Source organism: Panthera pardus, unplaced genomic scaffold (genome assembly GCF_024362965.1).
Source record: "Panthera pardus isolate Hobbes unplaced genomic scaffold, ASM2436296v1 HiC_scaffold_14, whole genome shotgun sequence".
Classification (NCBI taxonomy): domain Eukaryota; kingdom Metazoa; phylum Chordata; class Mammalia; order Carnivora; family Felidae; genus Panthera; species Panthera pardus.
The window spans coordinates 1,603,245-1,621,744 of record NW_026526699.1 but is presented as its reverse complement, the minus strand read 5'-3'; the positions used below and the strand labels follow the sequence as shown (position 1 = coordinate 1,621,744).

Genomic DNA, 18,500 nt, shown 5'->3' with positions numbered 1-18,500 from the left:
ACCGTGAGATCATAACCTGAGCCCAGTCCGACGCTTAACCGACTGAGCCACCAGGCACCCCAGATCGTCACTTTTCTTGAACCCCACTAGTGAGCAGGGATTTGGGGAAGTTGCCCAGCTCAAAATCATGTCCCCCCCGAAGAAGGGACATGAGCGTTGGCTGGCACGTGGCAGGGTGCAGGAGGAAAATGGAGCCCCCGTGGGTGTGAAGAATGCAGAGGAAGACTGGTGACGGGCTTGGAGAGGTCGGGCGCAGGCTGGCATGAGGGCCGGAGCCTGGGCAGCTGTGCACGGAGGGGAACACGCACCCCCCTCAGGCCCTTCTCCGGGACCCGGCAGGCACTGGGGGAAAGACGGGAGGCGCCTCTCAGAGGGGCACATGTGAGCAAGTGAGCGGCCGCCTCCGTGCCCGGGCAGGACGCCTGCCTCCACCCTTCTGCCCAGGAGACAAAGTCCCGACGTCTCTGGGGGAAGGACAGCCAATGCTGCACCCCTGGGGCATGGCGGGGAGGGGGAAGTCTCTGCAGCTGGAGAAGGACAGATCCCAGGAGCCCCCAGACATGGAAGCACGGGGCCCGGAAAACAGAACTGCTGCACCCCCCCCCCCCCCACCGATACCAGGCTAGCAAGCAGCAGCACCCTGGTTGTGGCAGAGGCCAGGGCTCGAGGACACACGGTCTGATGTCCCGGCACACGAGGAAGGCCTGGAGCTGAGTTGGAGCGGGAACTCGGAGACCCCCTCTGCCAAACTGAGGCCCAGCCCAGAGCAAGGCTGTGCTGCGGGGACCTGGCCAGTCGTGCACCGACGGTGACACGGCCCAGAGCCCAAACCCAGCCCCGCTCCGGACTAGATGGACCTAACACATGCACACGTATGCATACACACCTACACGCGTGTGCACATGCACGCACATATGCACACGTGCACACACATCCATGTGCACACACCTGTGCACGTATATACAAACTGTGACGCGCACAGTCATACGTGCACACAGTTGTGCACACACGCGCACATGCATACCTATTGTGCAATGCACTCTTGCATGTGTGCGTGCAAACACGTGCACGTGCACACCCACCCACAAATACACATGCATATACATGCGTGTGGTGTGCACATAGATGCGTGCGTGCCTACGTACACAAACGTGCACACCCACGTGCGTGCATGACCACACACGCACTAAGGGCTCAGCAGAAAATGCTACCAGCGTGAATACCAAGTGCCTCAGTCTCCATGGTCTCACGCGTGACGCCCGGCATTCGTTCTAAAAGAAGGACGCACACGACAAGAAGGGAAAGCCGACCCCCCCATCAGGAGACAGAGCGACCACAACAGGAGACAGAGGATTTGATCTGGCTGCACCCACCATGCTCAGTGCTCCAGTGGAAAAGGAGGACAACCCTCAGGGGCGAATGAGAAACTTTGCAGAGAGGTGGCAGTTGCGGGAAGGGATACATATTTCAAGCAGAAATGGTGCCGCTGAAAACAGAATGGGTCACAGAGCAAGCACCCTCCGAGCTCGTCAGGAGACGACGAGCAGGGGAAGGGCCGGTGAACGTACCGTAGGCCCCTTACACTTACCCAGGCTGGCGCACAGAGTGAAAACTAAGAGAATAATTAAAAAAACAGGGCATGAAGGAGCAACGTCACAATATCAAATAATCTAACACTTGTCTAACTGAAATTCCAGAAGTAGAGCGTGACAAGGAGACAAAAAAATGTTCGAAGGGAAAATAGCCAAGAGTGTTCAGAAATAATTAAATACATTGTTACAGACCCAAGAAGTTCAGACAATCCCAAACAAGATGAATCCTTCACAACCCCCTGCCAAGGCACATGATCATCAAACTCCTAAAAATCAGATATAAAAGCAAAATCTTGGGGCGTTTGTGTGGCTCAGTGGGTTGAGCGTCTGACTTCGGCTCAGGTCATGATCTCGCGGTTCGTGAGTTCGAGCCCCGTGCCGTGCTCTGTGCTGACAGCTCGGAGCCTGGAGCCTGCTTCGGATTCTGTGTCTCCCTCTCTCTCTGCCCCTCCCGTGCTTGTGCTCTGTCTCTCTCAAAAATAAAAAAGCATTAAACATTTTTTAAAAAGGTGACCATTTTGTAGATTCGGGGCCTGCTCTTGTGGAGGGTGATGCTCTTTCCAGCCTTCTACGTCCTAGGACAAAAAGCATGTGGTCTCCATTCCCGTGACAGCCCGAGAGCCACTGCCCTCCTACTTAGCACTTGTGCGCTCCAGCCAGAAAGAGGGGTCAAGGTCAAGAGCCTTCAGGAAGAGCAAAGATCCAGAGGGACTGGCCTTTCAAAGCGTTTCCTCAGAAGCCCGTGCCAGATGCTTCCATCCGTGTCTTGTCGTGTGTGGTCACATGGCCACCCTGGCTGGGAGGGAAGCCATCCTTTTTTCTTCCAGCCTCCAAGTCTCCCTTTATTTATTTATTAAAAATTTTTAAAGTTTTTATTTTAATTCCAGTGTAGTTAACATACCGCGTTCTATTAGTTTCAGACGTATAACATAGTGATTCTACGGTTCCATAGATCACCCGGTGCTCATCCCAAGTGCACGCCTCAATCCCCATCACCTTTCCCCCCCACTTCATCCCCTCCCCCGCCTGTGGTTCCCCCCATCCCCTCCCCACCGACTCTGGTGACCATCAGTGTGTTCTCTGTGGTTAAGAGTTTGGTTCTTGGTTTGTCTCTCTCTCTTTTTTTTTTTTAACTTTTTAAATGTTTATTCATTTTTTGAGAGAGTGAGCGGGGGAAGGGGCAGAGAGAGAGACACACACAATCAGGAGCAGGCTCCAGGCCCCGAGCTGTCAGCGCAGAGCCCGACACGGAGCTCGAACCCACGAACCACGAGATCATGACCTGAGCCCAAGCTGGACGCTTAACAGGCTGAGCCACCCAGGCGCCCCACCCTGAATCTCTCTTTTTTCCCTTTGCTCCTTTGTTTTTTGTCTTAAATTCCACATATGACTGAAATCCTATGGTATTTGTGTCTCTCTGACTTTTTTTGCTTAGCATTATACTCCCGAGCTGCATCCTTGTCATTGTGAGCGGCAAAATGTTGTTCTTTTTATGGCTGAGTAATATTCCAGTGTCCGTGTGTGTGTGTGTGTGTGTGTGCGTGTGTGTGTGTAATTTCTTCTTTCTCAATTGGTCAGTCCATGGACACTTAGTTGTTTCCATAATCTGGCTATTGTACATAATGCTGCAGTAAACACAGGGATGCTCGTATCCCTTCGGATCAGTATTTGTGTGTTCTTTGGGTAAATACCTAGCGGTGGAATTGCGGCGTCTCAGGTTAGCTCTATTTTTAACCTTCTGAGGAGCCCTCGTGCTGTTCCCCAAGGGTCCGCACCACTTTGCGTTCCCAACAGTGCCCGAGGGCCTCACCTCACCAGCGCCTGTTGTTTCTTGGGTTGTTGATTTTAGCCGTCCTGACAGGAGTGGGGGACGGCGCGGGGTTTTGATCCGCACCTCCTGGCGGCGGGTGACGGTGAGCGTCTCCCCTGAGAGCGTTGCCGTCCGTGGGAGGCGATCCTTTTTAGTGGAGTTTCCTCTCCCAAGTACCCTGGGGGTTCTGCATAGACAGGAAGGAGGAGAAGAAGGGCAGTTCGCAGTATCTGCTGCACAGCCACCTGCTGGAACCAGTCCTCACCAACTAAGCAGTTTCTTTACCCCCACAAGTTCACACCTGTGCGTCCAGGCAGAGCCCTGTGCGAAGGTTCAGGGCCGTCACGACTCCAGATGCCCATGACCCATGGGACCGATGTACCTGCTGGGCGGTCTCATCCCTGGTTCTCTGCAAGCAAAGACGTCGGCGTGGGGGGGGGGGAGGGGCGGATAAGCAGGCAGGAGGGGAGGTCACAGGGAGGTCACAGGGGGGAGTAAGCAGGCAGGAGGGGGGTCACAGGGGGGTTACAGGGGGGAGTAAGCAGGCAGGAGGGGAGGTGGGGGGGGAGTGAGCAGGCAGGAGGGAATGTCATGGGGGGGGTCACAGCGGGGAGTAAGCAGGCAGGAGGGGAGGTCAGAGTGGGGAGTAAGCAGGTAGGAGGGGGGGTCCTGCGGGGGAGTAAGCACACAGGAGGGGAGGTCACAGGGGGGTCACGGGGTGGGTAAGCAGACAGGAGGGGAGGTCATGGGGTGGTCACAGGGGGGAGTAAGCAGGCAGGAGGGGAGGTCGGGGGTGGGGTGGGGGGAGTAAGCAGGCAGGAGGGGACATCATGGGGGGGTCATGGGATGGGTAAGCAGACATGAGGGGTGGTCCTGAGGGGGGAGTAAGCAGGCAGGAGGGGAGGTCATAGGGGGGTTACAGGGGGGAGTAAGCAGGCAGGAGGGGAGGTAAGAGGGGGGAGTAAGCAGGCAGGAGGGGGGTCACAGGGGGGTCACGGGGTGGGTAAACAGACAGGAGGGAGGTCATGGGATGGTCACGGGGGGAGTAAGCAGGCAGGAGGAGAGGTGGGGTGGGGAGTAAGCAGGCAGGAGGGGAGGTCCTGGGGCGGGGGGGAATAAGCAGTCAAGAGGGCAGGGAGGGGTTGGAGTAAGCAGACAGGAGGGGAGGTCATGGGATGGTCACAGGGGGGAGTAAGCAGGCAGGAGGGGAGGTGGGGGGGGGGAGTAAGCAGGCAGGAGGGGACGTCATGGGGTGGTCACAGGGGAGAGTAAGCAGGCAGGAGAGGAGGTGGGGGGGGAGTAAGCAGGGGGGAGGGGAGGTCAGTTCAAGGTTCTTGAGCTGCCAGAGGGAAGGGGAGGGGCTGTTTACCCGCAGGCCCCGACCCTCTGGTCAGCGGTGCTCACTAAGCACCCCCAGTTCTGCGTGCCGATGCCTGTGGCCCGTGGGCCCCCCTAGATGTCCATCGGCTGAGTGGGAGAGGCCACGCCGGCCCCCGGAGAATGGCTGCTGGAAGGGAGGCGATGTGGCAGGGGGAGGTGCCGTTCGGGGAGATGAGCATGGGCGTTAGGGCCTGTGGTCTCGGGGGGCCTGTGGGCTCGGTCGGTTGGGCGTCCGACTTTGGCTCAAGTCACGATCTCGCGGTCTGTGGGTTCAAACCCCGTGTTGGGCTCTGTGCTGACGGCTCGGAGCCTGGAGCCTGCTTCGGGTTCTGGAGCCTGCTTCGGGTTCTGCGTCTCCCTCTCTCCCTGCCCCCGCCCCCCACCTCAAAAATAAATAAACATTAAAAAAAAAAAGAACCTGTGGCCCCAACAACCGCCAGATGTCCCGAGTCTGGGCGGCTCCCCGTGCTCCTCACGAGGCCCCAAGCTGTCCCCTGTGGGGCACAAGGACGGTGTCCACTTGGAACCTGCCACCCATGTGTAAGTCACCCAGTGACGTCGCCCCGTTCAGCCGGCTTCGCGCTTTGCTTCATCCCTGGAAACGCTTAGTGAATTTAGAGCCAAATGAGGATTTAGGGTCACTTTCTTTTTTTTTTCCTTTTCAGCTTTGTTGAGGTATAATCAATAAATAAGATTGTTATATTTAAAGTACGCGCGGTGTGATCATTTGATACAGGCTATAGAGATAATAGATATATGGAGGGGTTCCCACAAGGGAGTTAGTTAACACATCCCTCACCTCACACCTGGCTTCTTTGTTTCTTTCTTTATTTATGTGTTTTTGGGTTTTACGAGTTTTTTGAGTTTTATTCTCTCAGCCAATTTCAGTTCTACCACCTGGTGTTCTCAACGGCAGTCACCGCGTTACACATTAGGTCTTCAGACCTTGCTCATCTTGGTTTTTTTTTTTAAGTTTATTTATTATTTATTTTGAGACAGAGAGAGAGAGAGAGAGAGAGACAGAGAGAGAGAGAGAATCCCAAGCAGGCGTGGTGCTGTTAGCACAGAACCTAGCGTGGGGCTTGAACCCATGAACCGTGAGATCGTGACCTGAGCCCAAACCAAGAGTCGGACGCTGAATCGACTGAGCCCCCCAGGCGCCCCAGACCTCACTCGTCTTGTGACCGCACCCCCCCCAGCCCCTGCCAAGCCCATTCTACCATGTTCTACTAGTACAGCTGTTTAGATTCTGAATATAGTGATACTACAGTCCGTTTAAAACGCTTAAGTAACACCTACCTCAATACAAGCCTGGTGCACACTTCCCAAAGCACGACAGAGCTTTTCTCCTTTAGGCGAAACACACGTGCACACATTCAGAAGGTACTGAATTTTGAGCACCTATCAAGTCCTGATATATCTCGACGGCCGAGACTCGGAGCCAACCGGCGTCCGTCGGGGGTGACTGGATACGGGCGATGTGGCGTTTCTGCGCAACGCAGGGTGGCTCAGCCATGAGGAGGATGGGCCTGCCATCTGCGACCACATGGGTGAAGCTGGGGGGCGCTGTGCTGAGTGAAATGAGTCAGAAAAGAGGCAGATGCCGTATGATCTCACCCGTGGACTCAGAACAGAACAGAACAAAGCACCAGACTCACAGAAGCGGAGATCAGGTGTGAGGTCACCCGAGGCAGAGGGTGCGGAGTGGAAGAAGGTGCCGAGAAGGTCCGGACGTGCCGCCGTGAGGTAAGGGCCGGAGACCCACGCTCAGCGCGCTGACTGCCGCCCTGTGCTTACGGGAACATCGTGGGGAGTGGATCCCAAGGGTTCTCAGGACAAGGAAGAAAACACTGATTCTCTTTCTTTTCTTTATTTTGAGAGAGAGAGAGAGAGAGAGAGAGAGAGCGCAAGCGGGGATGGGGCAGGGACAGAGGGAGAGACAAAGTCTTAAGCAGTCTCCACGCTGAGGGCGGAGCCCGACGCAGGGCTCGATCTCACAACCCTAGGATCATGACCTGAGCCGAAATCAAGAGCCAGACGCTCGACCGACTGAGCCCCCCAGGCGCCCCTCTTTTCCTTTTTCCTGCGCGTCTCTGTGAGATGGATGGTGACTGAGTTGTGGTCATCGTTTCACGGTGTATGTGAGTCAAACCGGCACGCTGTGCGCCCGGAACTCACACCACGTGGCGCGTCAGTGATGACGGCTCGGTAGAACCAGGGGACGGTACTGAGCCCTGTTCTCGGGCTGAGGATACGGACCCAACAAGGCAGAAGAATGTCCCCACTCCCGGGGGGCTTGTGTCTCGGTGGGGAGAGACATGGCAATGCGGTGGGGACAGAAGACAGAAGGGGGCAGAGGCAGGGAGGGCTTCGGGGAGGGAGCCCCGGGGCCAGGCCGCTGTCTGGGGACGGCCTGAGGGAGGTGAGCACAGGCACTCACAGTGACGCGCCCCTGCCCAAATCTGCACACCCCGGAAACGCCGCCCTCATTGAGAGCAGGCTCGTCTCCACACGGGAAGGACACGTGGGAGGGGCAGGCGATGTGAGTTAGCACGAGCTGTGCTCTGGGGTTCAGATCAAAAGCCAGTCCGCGGGTGAGTGTAGATGCCTGGGGGGGGGGGGGGCGGGCCGCTTAATTTGCTTCCTGTCCAGTTTTCATTCCCACGGTCGCGGTGGGTGCCTCCGTGATCCGATGCCACATCCACGGTTAAAACAGGAAGGTGCTGGCTTTGTTCGGCCGGGGAGACGGGAGAGGTCGCCCAGGAAGGAGAACCCTTGGGAAGACTTCAGGAAGTGCTGGGAATCAGGACGTTATTCCATTTGTAGTCAGGGCTCGGGGCACAGTACAATTTTCTGACATCTTCTGGGTGTTCTTGCCTACTTTATAATAGTAATCACAGCCGGCGGTTATCGAGCGACACTTTTTCCTTGCAAAACATGGTGAGCATTTATGGAGCGCTACGTGTTTCCTTCACACGGCGTCAGGAGCCTTGCACGCATCGCCTCCTGTCTCATTACAACCCTGGCGGGGGAGGGGCCGCCGCCTCCATCGCAGAGACAGGGACTCTGCAACACAGAGAGGTTCAGTGACTTGCCTAAGAACACACAGCCAGCAGGCGCCGAGACGGCCCACGGCGGGAAGCACTGGTCAAGTCACCAGCAAATTACAGCGGAGACTAATCGTCTGCGTGTGAGCGCGGATTTGGGGTAGATTGGGTAAACTTCTGGTCTTGAGCAGGTCGAGGCGCAGGACGGGCGAGGGTCTGCCTCTGTTGCCGCACGGAGAACACGACCCGTGGGGGACGGCGTAGGTCCGCCGCGTGCCCTGTAAACGACCCCGTGCCTTTCCCGCGCCTCTAAAAGGGTTAAAGAGAGAACCGTGGTCGCGCTTATCTGGGGGCACGCGGGTGTGGTTGATTTCCTCTTTCCATCCTCGTATCGCCTCCTTCCTTCGGGCAAACAAGGCTCAGCTCGACGCAGGGCTTACGGCTCGCGGTCCGTTTTCCGTTCATGAACGTTTACTCTGCTTTTGAGGGCGCTGGCAGGCAGCACCCGGTCGCCGCGGACACGCGTGCCTGTCCGGTCGGCCGGCTGTTCTGGACGGACTGGTGTTAGGACCCAGGAAGGACGCAGCAGCCAGGAGTATAAATAGAGAAGCAGAACGAAGTTTGAGGAGAGAGCCTGACATCATTCCCTCTCCACCCAGAGCTGGGGCCGGACGGGGCGTCAGCCTGAGTCAGAGCGGGAGCTGGGCAGCGGGGCGGGCGGGAGCTCGGGGACGACCTTCGGAGCCGTCCAGCTCCGCCCGCGTCCAGGTGAGAGACGAGGGTCCGAGGGTCCGACTGCCAGCCTGGCTGCAGACAGACAAAGACTCCGGAAAGGAAAGCAAACACGGACGGCCCCGCGGGGCTCTGTGAGCTGCGGCCAGTTGGGGACCGTCCTGGAAGGGCGCCGATCGCTGAGAACGCTCAGGTTTGGGGACGAGGAGGAAGACAGCCGCCGGCTCTCCGGGACGGCTGCGTTTCACGCGCTAAAGAGAACCAGATTTCTTGCTTTCCGGACCCTGTGAAAATGTCCCTTTCCCAGGGAAGTGAAAGTTAGGGAGCACACGTTGTCACGGACGCTCAGGAATTGCACTCGGATCGCCTTTCAGCCTCCGAGAAGCCATGAGGAAGCTGCTGTGTCTGTGCTGGGGGCACCCCTGGCTGCTGCTGTTTTATTGCGATTTTCAGGTAACGTCTCTGGGCGGCTCTCTGGGCGCCTGGACGAGCCCCCTCTGCCGGAGGCTGTCCCGAACGTCTCACGGTGTGATCTTTGTGTGCAGGTGCGGACAGTCTACTCCAGGTCAGTGGCCCATCCAGGTAAGGGGACGCTCTCCCTCCCTGCTCACCGCCGTCCGCTGGCCCCCGGGCGCCGAGGTCCCCGCGCGCTTCGGCTGCGCGTCTCCGTGGCCAGCGGAGGGCGGCCCTCCCGCGGGCCCCCCGTCCCCGGCCGGCTGCCCTGCCCTCCGTCTCCTGGCGCCCTGCTCATCCTGGCACCAGACCTCGCCGTCGCCGGCCGCGGCGGCCGCCCAGAGGCCTCTGGCCCGTGGCCGTTGCCATCTTATGATGGAGTCTTGGCTGCCGCCCTAACTTGTGCCGTGTATCTTCATGCAGACTCCCCGGGGCCGGCAGGGCTCTCTGTCCTTTCTGTCACCGTCCCAGCTGGGGCTCACTGTGCTTGGGCCGCGGTGCGTCCTCGGTCTGCAAGCTGACCGAGGTGTGGTCCCCGGGTGGTGCGGTCGCGTGGCAGGTGCAGGCCCGTGCAAGGCGGGGGCCTGGTGAGCGGCAGGAACCCCGGCGGCCGCCTGCGCGTGGTCGAGGGGAGCCCGTCGAGGTCCCCGAGACCTTGCTCGAGAGCCGTGTGAACGACGCCTGACCCACTGGTGAGCCCGCCTCCGACTCGGAGCTGAGGGGGGGCCGCCTGGCTCCTACCAGCCACTGTCACCAGCAGCGCGGACCCTACGGGCACCGCTGGCATCCCCGCGCGGCTGCAGCGTCTCCCTCGCGGGTGATGCAGCCGGGCCGGTGTCCGCCTGGACCTCCCGTGTCTGCGGACGGGGTGCCGCCATTTCTCTTGCACCCAAACGTCCAAGTTCACTCTTCCGTTGGAAAAGGTGTGAAGGCCGTGAATTTCCCTGTGCTCCCCTTCCCCCACCAGAACGCTCGCGGAAGGAAAACGGGGCTCTGTGGCTCGGGCATCTCAGTGGAGGGCACGCGTGTCCGCCCCGAGGCTCTCCCCTCGCCCCCTTCCCACTGGGGTTCCTGCTGGTTCTCCGGACGTGACGGGAGGTGCGGCGGTGGGAGAGGAAGCTGGGGGGAAGTTTCCAGATTGAGTCTTGGCCACGTCACGTCCATGCATGGATCCACGCGTGTGCACGTGTCCAGGCCCATCCACATATGTCCACACCCGTGCACACACCCCCCCCACCTGCCCACACCCATGCCTGTGCACACACATGCACACGCGTGCACACACACCCACACACATGCACACGCGTGCACCTGGACCCTTGACCCTCCCCTGCAAGGAGGGTTTGAATCAGTCTCTGCTCCACATGGAGACAGGGTCCCTCTCACGCCCTAACTCCGGGCAGAACCGACCTGGTTCTTCTCCAACTAGTGCCACAGGGAGATGACGGGTGTGCAGACGAGGGGACGCTGCAGAGCAGGGCGGTGACCACGCGAGCCCGCGTGCGGAGCCAAGGTGCTCGGCCATCTCACGGACGTCCACGCCCACGGCTTCCCTTCTCGTCTCACCTCCCGCGTCTCGGGGTCTCTCCTGCTCTGCTCGCCCCTTCTTTGCAAGAATCACACGGGGGTTTGCTTGTGGACGAAACCCTGCTGCTTGTGCTGTCTTCCTCCGCCTTATCCCCCCTTCTTCCTGTGTCTGTCTGCCTCCGTCTGTCTGTCTGCCTGTGTCTCTCTGTCTCTGTCTGTCCTTCCCTGTCTCTGTCTCTATCTCTCTGTGTCTCTGTCTCTTTGTATGTCTCTCACTCTCTCGGTCTCTCTCCACATACCTATGTCTCTGTCCCTCTTTCTGTGTGTCTGTCTCTATCTCTCTGGCTCTGTTTCTGTGTCTGTCTCTCTTTCCGTGTCTGTGTCTATCTTTCTCCGTCTCTCGGTGTCTCTGTCTCTCTCCCTACATCCCGTGCTCGGCTCAACCCCGTTTTCCCGCAGAAAAGCCTGGCCCCCAGCTGACTGTGCGGCGCCCTCGCCGGGAGGCCCCCCCCCGCCCCGGCTCCTGCTTCTGGGCCCAGGCCTGCAGGGTCCCGGGAGCAGCCCCAGAGGGAAAGCCCGTCCCCTGCACCTCTCAAGGGCGTCCACTCACTCAGGACACAGAACACAGGCCCGAGCCTGTTCCTAGAGGGCAAACCTTTGCAAACAACCTAAATCTCCACCCCTACGGGGACAGCTGTGTCAATTGTAGCATTTTCTTCTCCGGAAGTCTGAGCAGGAATGTAAAAATCTGGGATGTGAACCTTGTGCGGTGCTCAGAAGGGTCCTCTGAGGCGGCCTCTCTGCCCTCCTGCGGACGGACACCCAGAGAGAGCGGGTGGTGTGGCCGAGGTCTGCAGGGCTAAGAAGGCAGTGGTGACCTCAGGAACTCACTGCGGGGCCGGACACGTAAGGAGACTATTTGGGGACGACAGGAGCGTGGTGGGTGCAGGGCGGGAGGTGTGCACAGGACTTTAGGTGAGTCTCCGGGAGGGCCCCCAGCCTGCCCGGAGCCTGGTCTTCTGAGCCCCGGCCTGTTTGCACCACAGACCACACCAGACTTTTCTTTTTCTTTTATTTATTTACTCAAAAAATTTTTTTGATGTTTATTTATTTTTGAGAGAGAGAGAGAGAGACGGAGAGACAGAGAGACAGACAGAGCGTGAGCAGGGGAGGGGCAGAGAGAGATGGAGACACAGAATCCGAAGCAGGTTTCAGGCTCCCAGCTGTCAGCACAGAGCCTGACGCGGGGCTTGAACTCACAAACCATGAGATCATGACCCGAGCTGAAGTTGGACGCTCAACCGACTGAGCCACCCAGGCGCCCCCAGACTTTTCTTTTTACGGTCTAATCAGGACTAGTGAGCCCTCCCTGTCTTGTGGGGACCTAGCACACTGCCTCGCGTGCAGTAGGCACCCTCTGTGCTGTCGGTCGGTCATGAGAGAGCCGAGTCAGCGAAGACAGCTGGCGCCAGATTTCAGCTCCCAGGTGCGCGGTCATCTGCCCCGTGGCCCGCACCCGCCCAGGCAGCTCCCTATCTCTACCGTGTCCATAGGTGTTCGGTTGTGTAAATAACCGAAAGGCAACTTGCAATCATTTTGAGCCTTCGTATTATCTGTGTCTATCTGTGGCCGCGGACTGTCATTTTGGAGAGATGACAGCGTGCTGTCTTTGAGCGGAACCCGGAGGCTGTCCGGCCCACGTCCCCATTTACGGCTGGTGACGGTGAGGCCCAGAGAGGGGAAACCGGGCCCCCCGCATCTGAAATTTTTCCTCTGGCCACCGAGTCCTCGCTGGCTCGCGAGTCCTTCCTGGCCGAGGACAGTGCTAAGAAGCGTGATGGTTGATGAATCTAAATCCATCAATGGCACCAGCCAAGAAATGGCAGGGCATTTATGCAACATTTACCAGCGTGCCTTTCACAGATAACTTTTGTAATGAGGAAAAGGGACCTTAAAAATCTCCTGTATCCCGAATTTCCTGGCCCTGGGGACACAGAGCGGCTGGTTCCCGCCCAGCTCTGGAGGCCGGGTACCTTACCTCACCGGCCCTATTTAGAGGTCTGGGAAGCCAGAGCAGATGATTATAGTGATTATAATTCCCTGGAGTTACGTACTAGGTTTTATTTTTTTTTTTCTGTGCAAATCAATAGTTTGTTCCCTTTATATATTTTTTATTGAGGTATCATTGACATATAATATTATCTTAGTTTAGCCATACAACATAATGACCCGATACTTGTATATATTTCAAGAGTCCCTGAAATATGTTGAGTTAATGTGTGTCACCATCACGGTGTCATGTGGCTGCAAGGGACAGTCAGAATCGCTAGGTCACAGCAGAAACTATCATTCATCTTCCTGGTGCAAAAAAGGTGTTTATGATGGAATTAAAAAAATAATGTTTGTAACCTATTGAGTAAATGGAAATTTGACAAATAGAGATGGGGGGGTATATATATTTTCGTAATTACATATATATATATATTCTTTCTATGTTTATCCATTCGTTTATTCATTATTGCATTTCATCATCCATTCTGCCTATATAGTTCTTAAAAAGTTATTTGCTAAGATTACAATTTTGGGGAGGATCCAAATGCAAAAATCTGGATTACACGGGCACACAGGCACACACACCCTGTTTTAGCCGTGAGAATGTGGTACGCGTAGAACACGGTGTCTGCACGCGAGACTCAGACACAGGAGACAGACAACAAACAAAAATACTCGACTAATAGTAAGTTCCACAGGCAAAGCAATAAGGAGTCGGAGGGCGGCCGTCGGGGGCCCCAGTGGGACTCCGGGCAGGTACTTGCCCGCACAGCTTTGAGGGATTGGGGCTTCTGCTCAGCGACGCCAAGAACAAGTCCTGGGGCAGGGCTAGGCGTTCGGCACCTGGGAGAGAAACTGAAGAGGAAGAATGAAAGGTTCTCTGTCTCTCTCTCTCTCTCTCTCTCTCTCTCTCTCTCCCTCTCTTATTTAGGGCCGGGGCGTGTCGGAAGTCCCATAATGAGCCACCGTATCCCTGGACTTGCTGTCGTGTCTAACTGGACACACAGTTTTAATGAGGTTCATCTGGTGGAAAGCAGGTGCTCGTGCAACTCGGAGATGTCAGCCCCAGAGTGTCTTATTCCCAAAAGAATGAGATTTTCTTGTTTTGATGACACTTTTAGGGCTGTGGGTCGTTTACGCCCTAGGGTGTAAAGGGGAACCTTCCTGTTGAATTCAGTTCTTGGGTACGTCTTATCAGCACCATGCAATGTTTTAATTAAGATAACCACTTTTTAAAAAAATTTAATTTTCTTTTTTTCTTTAAAGTTTATTAATTTGAGAGGGAGAGAGAGAGTGGGGAGGGAGAGAGAATCCCAAGCAGGCTCCACGCTGTCAACTGTCAGCTCCAACCCACGAACCGTGAGATCACAACCTGAGCTGAAATCAAGAGTTGGACGCCCCCGACTGAGCCCCCCCCCAGGCTCCCCAAAATAACCACCTTAATTGCTAGTATTAAAATTTGGGGAGATTTCCAAAAAAATCTGCGAAATCTGGGTCTCTAACCTCCCCCTAAGAGTTCGCAGACCTCCCGCCCCGGAGCGGCTCTCGTCCTCGGGACACACGGTTCCCAGTGGACCGCAGCCCTCCCTCCCTCCCTCCCAAGACCCACAGCCGACACCTGTTTCCGGCACCTGTTGCGGAATTAGGCAGCCCGCCGGGTGGGTGACCCTCGGGCCCCCGCGCACATGACAGCTCGCAAACCCTCCAGCGCGGACTTCCAGTCTGCTGGTTATAAGACGCCAGGGGCGACGACGCAGTGGGGCTTTGCCCTCGTCTGAAGCACGGCGACGGAGGACAGCAGGCCCTCTGCGGACCCCAAGCCCCCTTCTCCCACGGCCTCTTGCTAGCTTAGGGGGTCTTTCTGTGTGAACAAGACCACCGGCGCTTCACTCCGTCAGCCCCTCTGCCCAGAGCGGGTGGTGGCCGTTTGTACACGGGGATGCCAGGGAAGGATCTGTCATCCACGGGGTTTATGTTCTGAAGACGTGGGTTGTGAAGAATCCGTCGCACCTGCCCTTTGCGCTACGGCCGCGGTTTCCTTTTCTGGTCCTCCCCCGCCCCCGACCCACCCCAGATGAATTGACTAACAAGCCAGCGATGTTTCCCCTCTCCAAAAAGAATATCCTACGTTTTGGGGTGGGGGGAGTTTGGCAGAAACAGAAATGGGTAGTTTTGACTTTTGCATTTCTGAGCCTCCATATTGCATTGTTAGAGTCGCGTCGTTGCCAGGGGACATCGGCGGAAGCCACAGGTCTCCGAATTTTGGAAGTTTTTAAAGGAATACACGCCCCAACATTTGACTAGAACAGAAATAAAAAGGAACAGAAATCTCCCTCTTACATCTCACGTCCAGTGTTCCTCATTTTCCTCGCCCCTAAAATACTGCTATCAGTTTCTAAGGGTACCCATAGTATCCATGCAAAATCTCTCTCTCTCTCTCTCTGTTTCTCCTTCCCTCCCTCCTTGCTGGTGGGACAGCTGGGTTTTCCACAAATAGTTGATAGTATCACATTTTTCTCTCAAGTTGATTTTTTTTTTTTTTTTTAACAGTATAGCTTGAGGAACATTTCCCATCGACACATGTGTCCCAGCCTGGTCACTTCTCCTAGTGACACCCTTGTCTATTACGTAGATGTTCCGTACAGATTACAGCCCTTCTGCTGATGAGCATGAAGCCTCTTCCCACGCTTTTGAGATATACATATATCTGCAAGAAATGTCCTCGTACATAGCTCTTTGATCCCGTGTGTGAATCTGTCTCTAGAGTAAACTCCTAGGAGCAGAATTACTAGATCAAAGTGCACTTAAAATTTGTATGGCTATTGCCGTATTGCTCTCCGGAAAGGCTGTAACTTCCACCAAAAGCACAGTGAACTTGCTGACTGAGTACATCTAATGGTCTGTTTGTCAGTCAGCCGGGTGGGCTGGGACAGGGTGGCTCGCTGTCGTTTTAACATGCCTCTAAAAATTATGAGCGACATCTTTTCATATATTTAAAATAATTTGCATTTCCTTTCCTTTGAACTGCCTGTTTATGTCCATTGCCCCAGTGTTCTGTTGGCTTAAATTTTCTTAATAGTAAACATTTTAATGAATACAATGCATTTCATACAGTTCTTTAAAAAGACATCGGTACATTTCTGTCCTATGTATTACATAAACATCATTCTCCTGTTCAATTTAGCTTGATTTATTTTTACATATGGAAATTAAAAAAAAATTTAATGTTTGTTATTTTTGAGAGAGAGAGCATGAGCAGGGGAGGGGCAGAGAGAGGGGGAGACACAGAATCTGAAGCAGGCTCCAGGCTCTGAGCTGTCAGCACAGAGTCTGACGTGGGGCTCGAACTCACAAACTGTGAGATCATGACCTGAGCCCAAGTCGGACGTCCAATCGACTGAACCACCCAGGCGCCCCTTACGTAGGGAAATTTTAAAAATCCACATAATCAAATTCATTACCTGGTTTTCTCAGAAGTTTTCATTTTTATTTTTTTTAATAATTACATTTATAGTTTGATCCTTCTGGAAATTGAGATGGTAAGGAGTGAGTTAGGGATCTTGAGTTTTTTTGTAGGTGGCTAACTGGCTGTAAAACCTTCTGTTGAGTATTCCTCTTCTGGTTTAAAATAGCACTTTTATCATAAACTAAGGTTTCACATGTGCTTGGGGATATTTATGGGTCTTTTCCATGGAACTTTCTATTCATGTGCGGTTGCCAAATTCTCTTTAGAACCGTGTCTTTACAACAGGTCCTAACTGTGTGTGAGCGCTGGCCCCCCACCGTCCTTCGCTGCCCCGCTCCTGGCAGGTTTTGTTGGTTATTTTTGCTTGTTTAGTTTTCTAGATAAGCCCCATAATGAGATTTCTCTCACACAAAATCTCTCAGCATGTTTACAACAGATTTCCTCATATTTATGTATTAATTAGAGGGTTGGTTGATAGTTTTATGATTTTGAGTTTTCTTTTCCACAAATAGGTTAAATTCTTTGTTTATTCAAGGGTTCTTGTACATCCCTTGGTATTATTTTATTGTTTTCTTTGTGAGAATTTTGTACAATTCTTACTCTTTTGGACCTCAACGTCTTCTTTCTGTCGGCTGCATTTACAAATGAGAACTTTTCTCCCGCCTCGTGTTAGCGTTAGCGTTGGAACACAGGGACGCTATTTATCGACTCTTCGCCTGTCACGTCCGTATAAACCTCCCTACTCAGATCTTTCCTTTACGTGTAAGACTGTTTCACTCACCAAATTCTCTTCTTATTCGTAATGGCGTTTCGTTTTTTCGTGAACAGTCACACCTCATTTGAAAATAAGGATCGTGTTATCTCCTCTTTAAAAATAGTTTTACGATGAATAACGCAAAGACTCCTTTATTCATTTTTCTTGTCTATGGTCTGGCAGACACTTGGAGCAGATGACTGTTAGTTGGTCCCCTGGACCATCCTTTCCCCTTCTGGGAACTAACCCCAGAGAGCTGGTCCAGGAGCAGATTGGAGCCAGGTGAGGGGCTGGGTGCCTGGGGGTGCGCCCCGCCTTCGCAGAGGGACTGTTACCCAGACCCCACCAGGGAGCCGGGATAGAAGCAAATAAATGAAGTCGTTCACGTGGCATTAAGTGGGACGAGCAGGCAGGCACAATCTGTCTGCACAAAATCATGTCCACTCAAAGTACAAGGGTCACAAAGGAAATTCTGAAGTGGTTGATTGTTACTATGCAGGAAGCAGGATGAGAAGAGAAAGACTGGGATCCGTCTCAGGGAGACTGGGAGGGAGCATCGCACGCCAAACCAGCCGGCCGGGCGACTTCTGCGGAAGCACCGACCCCTCGTCTCCACAAATAGGCTAATGATACAATTACCTTGCCTTCGTTGTTACAATGAACTGAGGAGGTGTTTGTCGAGAGCCTTACATGATGTCGACAATATTGCTGTTGGTGTCCTCCTCTTTTTAAATCATTTTAACCTGATTGCTTTCTCTCGCCTGGTTGCATCAGCTAGGTATCACAAAACAATATAAAACAATAGTGGGATAACGGCCATTCTTGTCTTTCTCCTGACTGCCTAACGGACACGCTCCTTGTGGGGCCCCACTAAGCCTGGTGGCTGTTAGTCCCTTCAGAGGTTCAGAGGTGTCTGCTCATTTGTACTTATCACGCTTTCTCATGTCGAGGAGATGGTCACCAATTTCTGTGTATATATATTTAATGTCGATTTATTTTTGAGAGAGAGAGGGAGCGAGAGACAGAGTGTGAGCAGGGGAGGGGCAGAGAGAGAGGGAGACACAGAATCTGAAGCAGGCTCCAGGCTCTGAGCTGTCAGCACAGAGCCCGACGCGGGGCTCGAACCCACGAACCGTGAGACCATGACCTGAGCCGAGGTCGGACGCTTAACTGACTGAGCCACCCAGGAGCCGATTTCTGTATTTTAAGAGTTCTTTTATTTTTTTTATTGTTTTTTTTTTTTTTTTACATTTATTTATTTTTGAGAGACAGAGTGAGACAAAGTGAGAGTGGGGGAAGGGCAGAGAGAGAGGGAGACACAGAATACAAAGCAGGCTCCAGGCTCTGAGCCATCAGCCCAGAGCCTGATGCGGGGCTCGAACCCACGAACCGTGAGACCGTGACCTGAACCGAGGTTGGATGCTCAACCGACTGAGCCACCCAGGCGCCCCTTAAGACATCTTTTTAAGGGGCGCCTGGGTGGCTCAGTCGGTTGAGCTTCCGACTTCGGCCCGGGTCACGATCTCGCGGTCCATGAGTTCGAGCCCCGCGTCGGGCTCTGGGCTGATGGCTCAGAGCCTGGAGCCTGCTTCGATTCTGTGTCTCCCTCTCTCTCTGCCCCTCCCCCGTTCATGCTCTGTCTCTCTCTGTCTCAAAAATAAATAAACGTTAAAAAAAAAAAAGACTT

The 18,500-nt window shown here is 54.5% G+C and overlaps 1 protein-coding gene across 5 annotated transcripts in view; it reads left to right on the top strand.

Annotated features, from left to right (window-relative positions):
* ADGRD1 (adhesion G protein-coupled receptor D1) overlaps positions 1–18,500 on the top strand; it is a 177,385-nt gene that overhangs the window by 44,466 nt on the left and 114,419 nt on the right. The window contains exons 1-2 of one of the 5 annotated variants that reach the window (XM_053901877.1): positions 8,248–9,014; positions 9,107–9,143. The exons of 1 other annotated variant lie outside the window; for it this stretch is intronic. In XM_053901877.1, coding sequence (XP_053757852.1) covers positions 8,949–9,014; positions 9,107–9,143 — 103 coding nt within the window. In that variant the 5' untranslated portion in view covers positions 8,248–8,948. Of the gene's footprint in view, positions 1–7,496; positions 7,723–8,247; positions 9,015–9,106; positions 9,144–18,500 lie in introns of those variants that run through there. 3 more of the 5 variants (XM_053901878.1, XM_053901881.1, XM_053901879.1) reach the window with 3 other exon arrangements.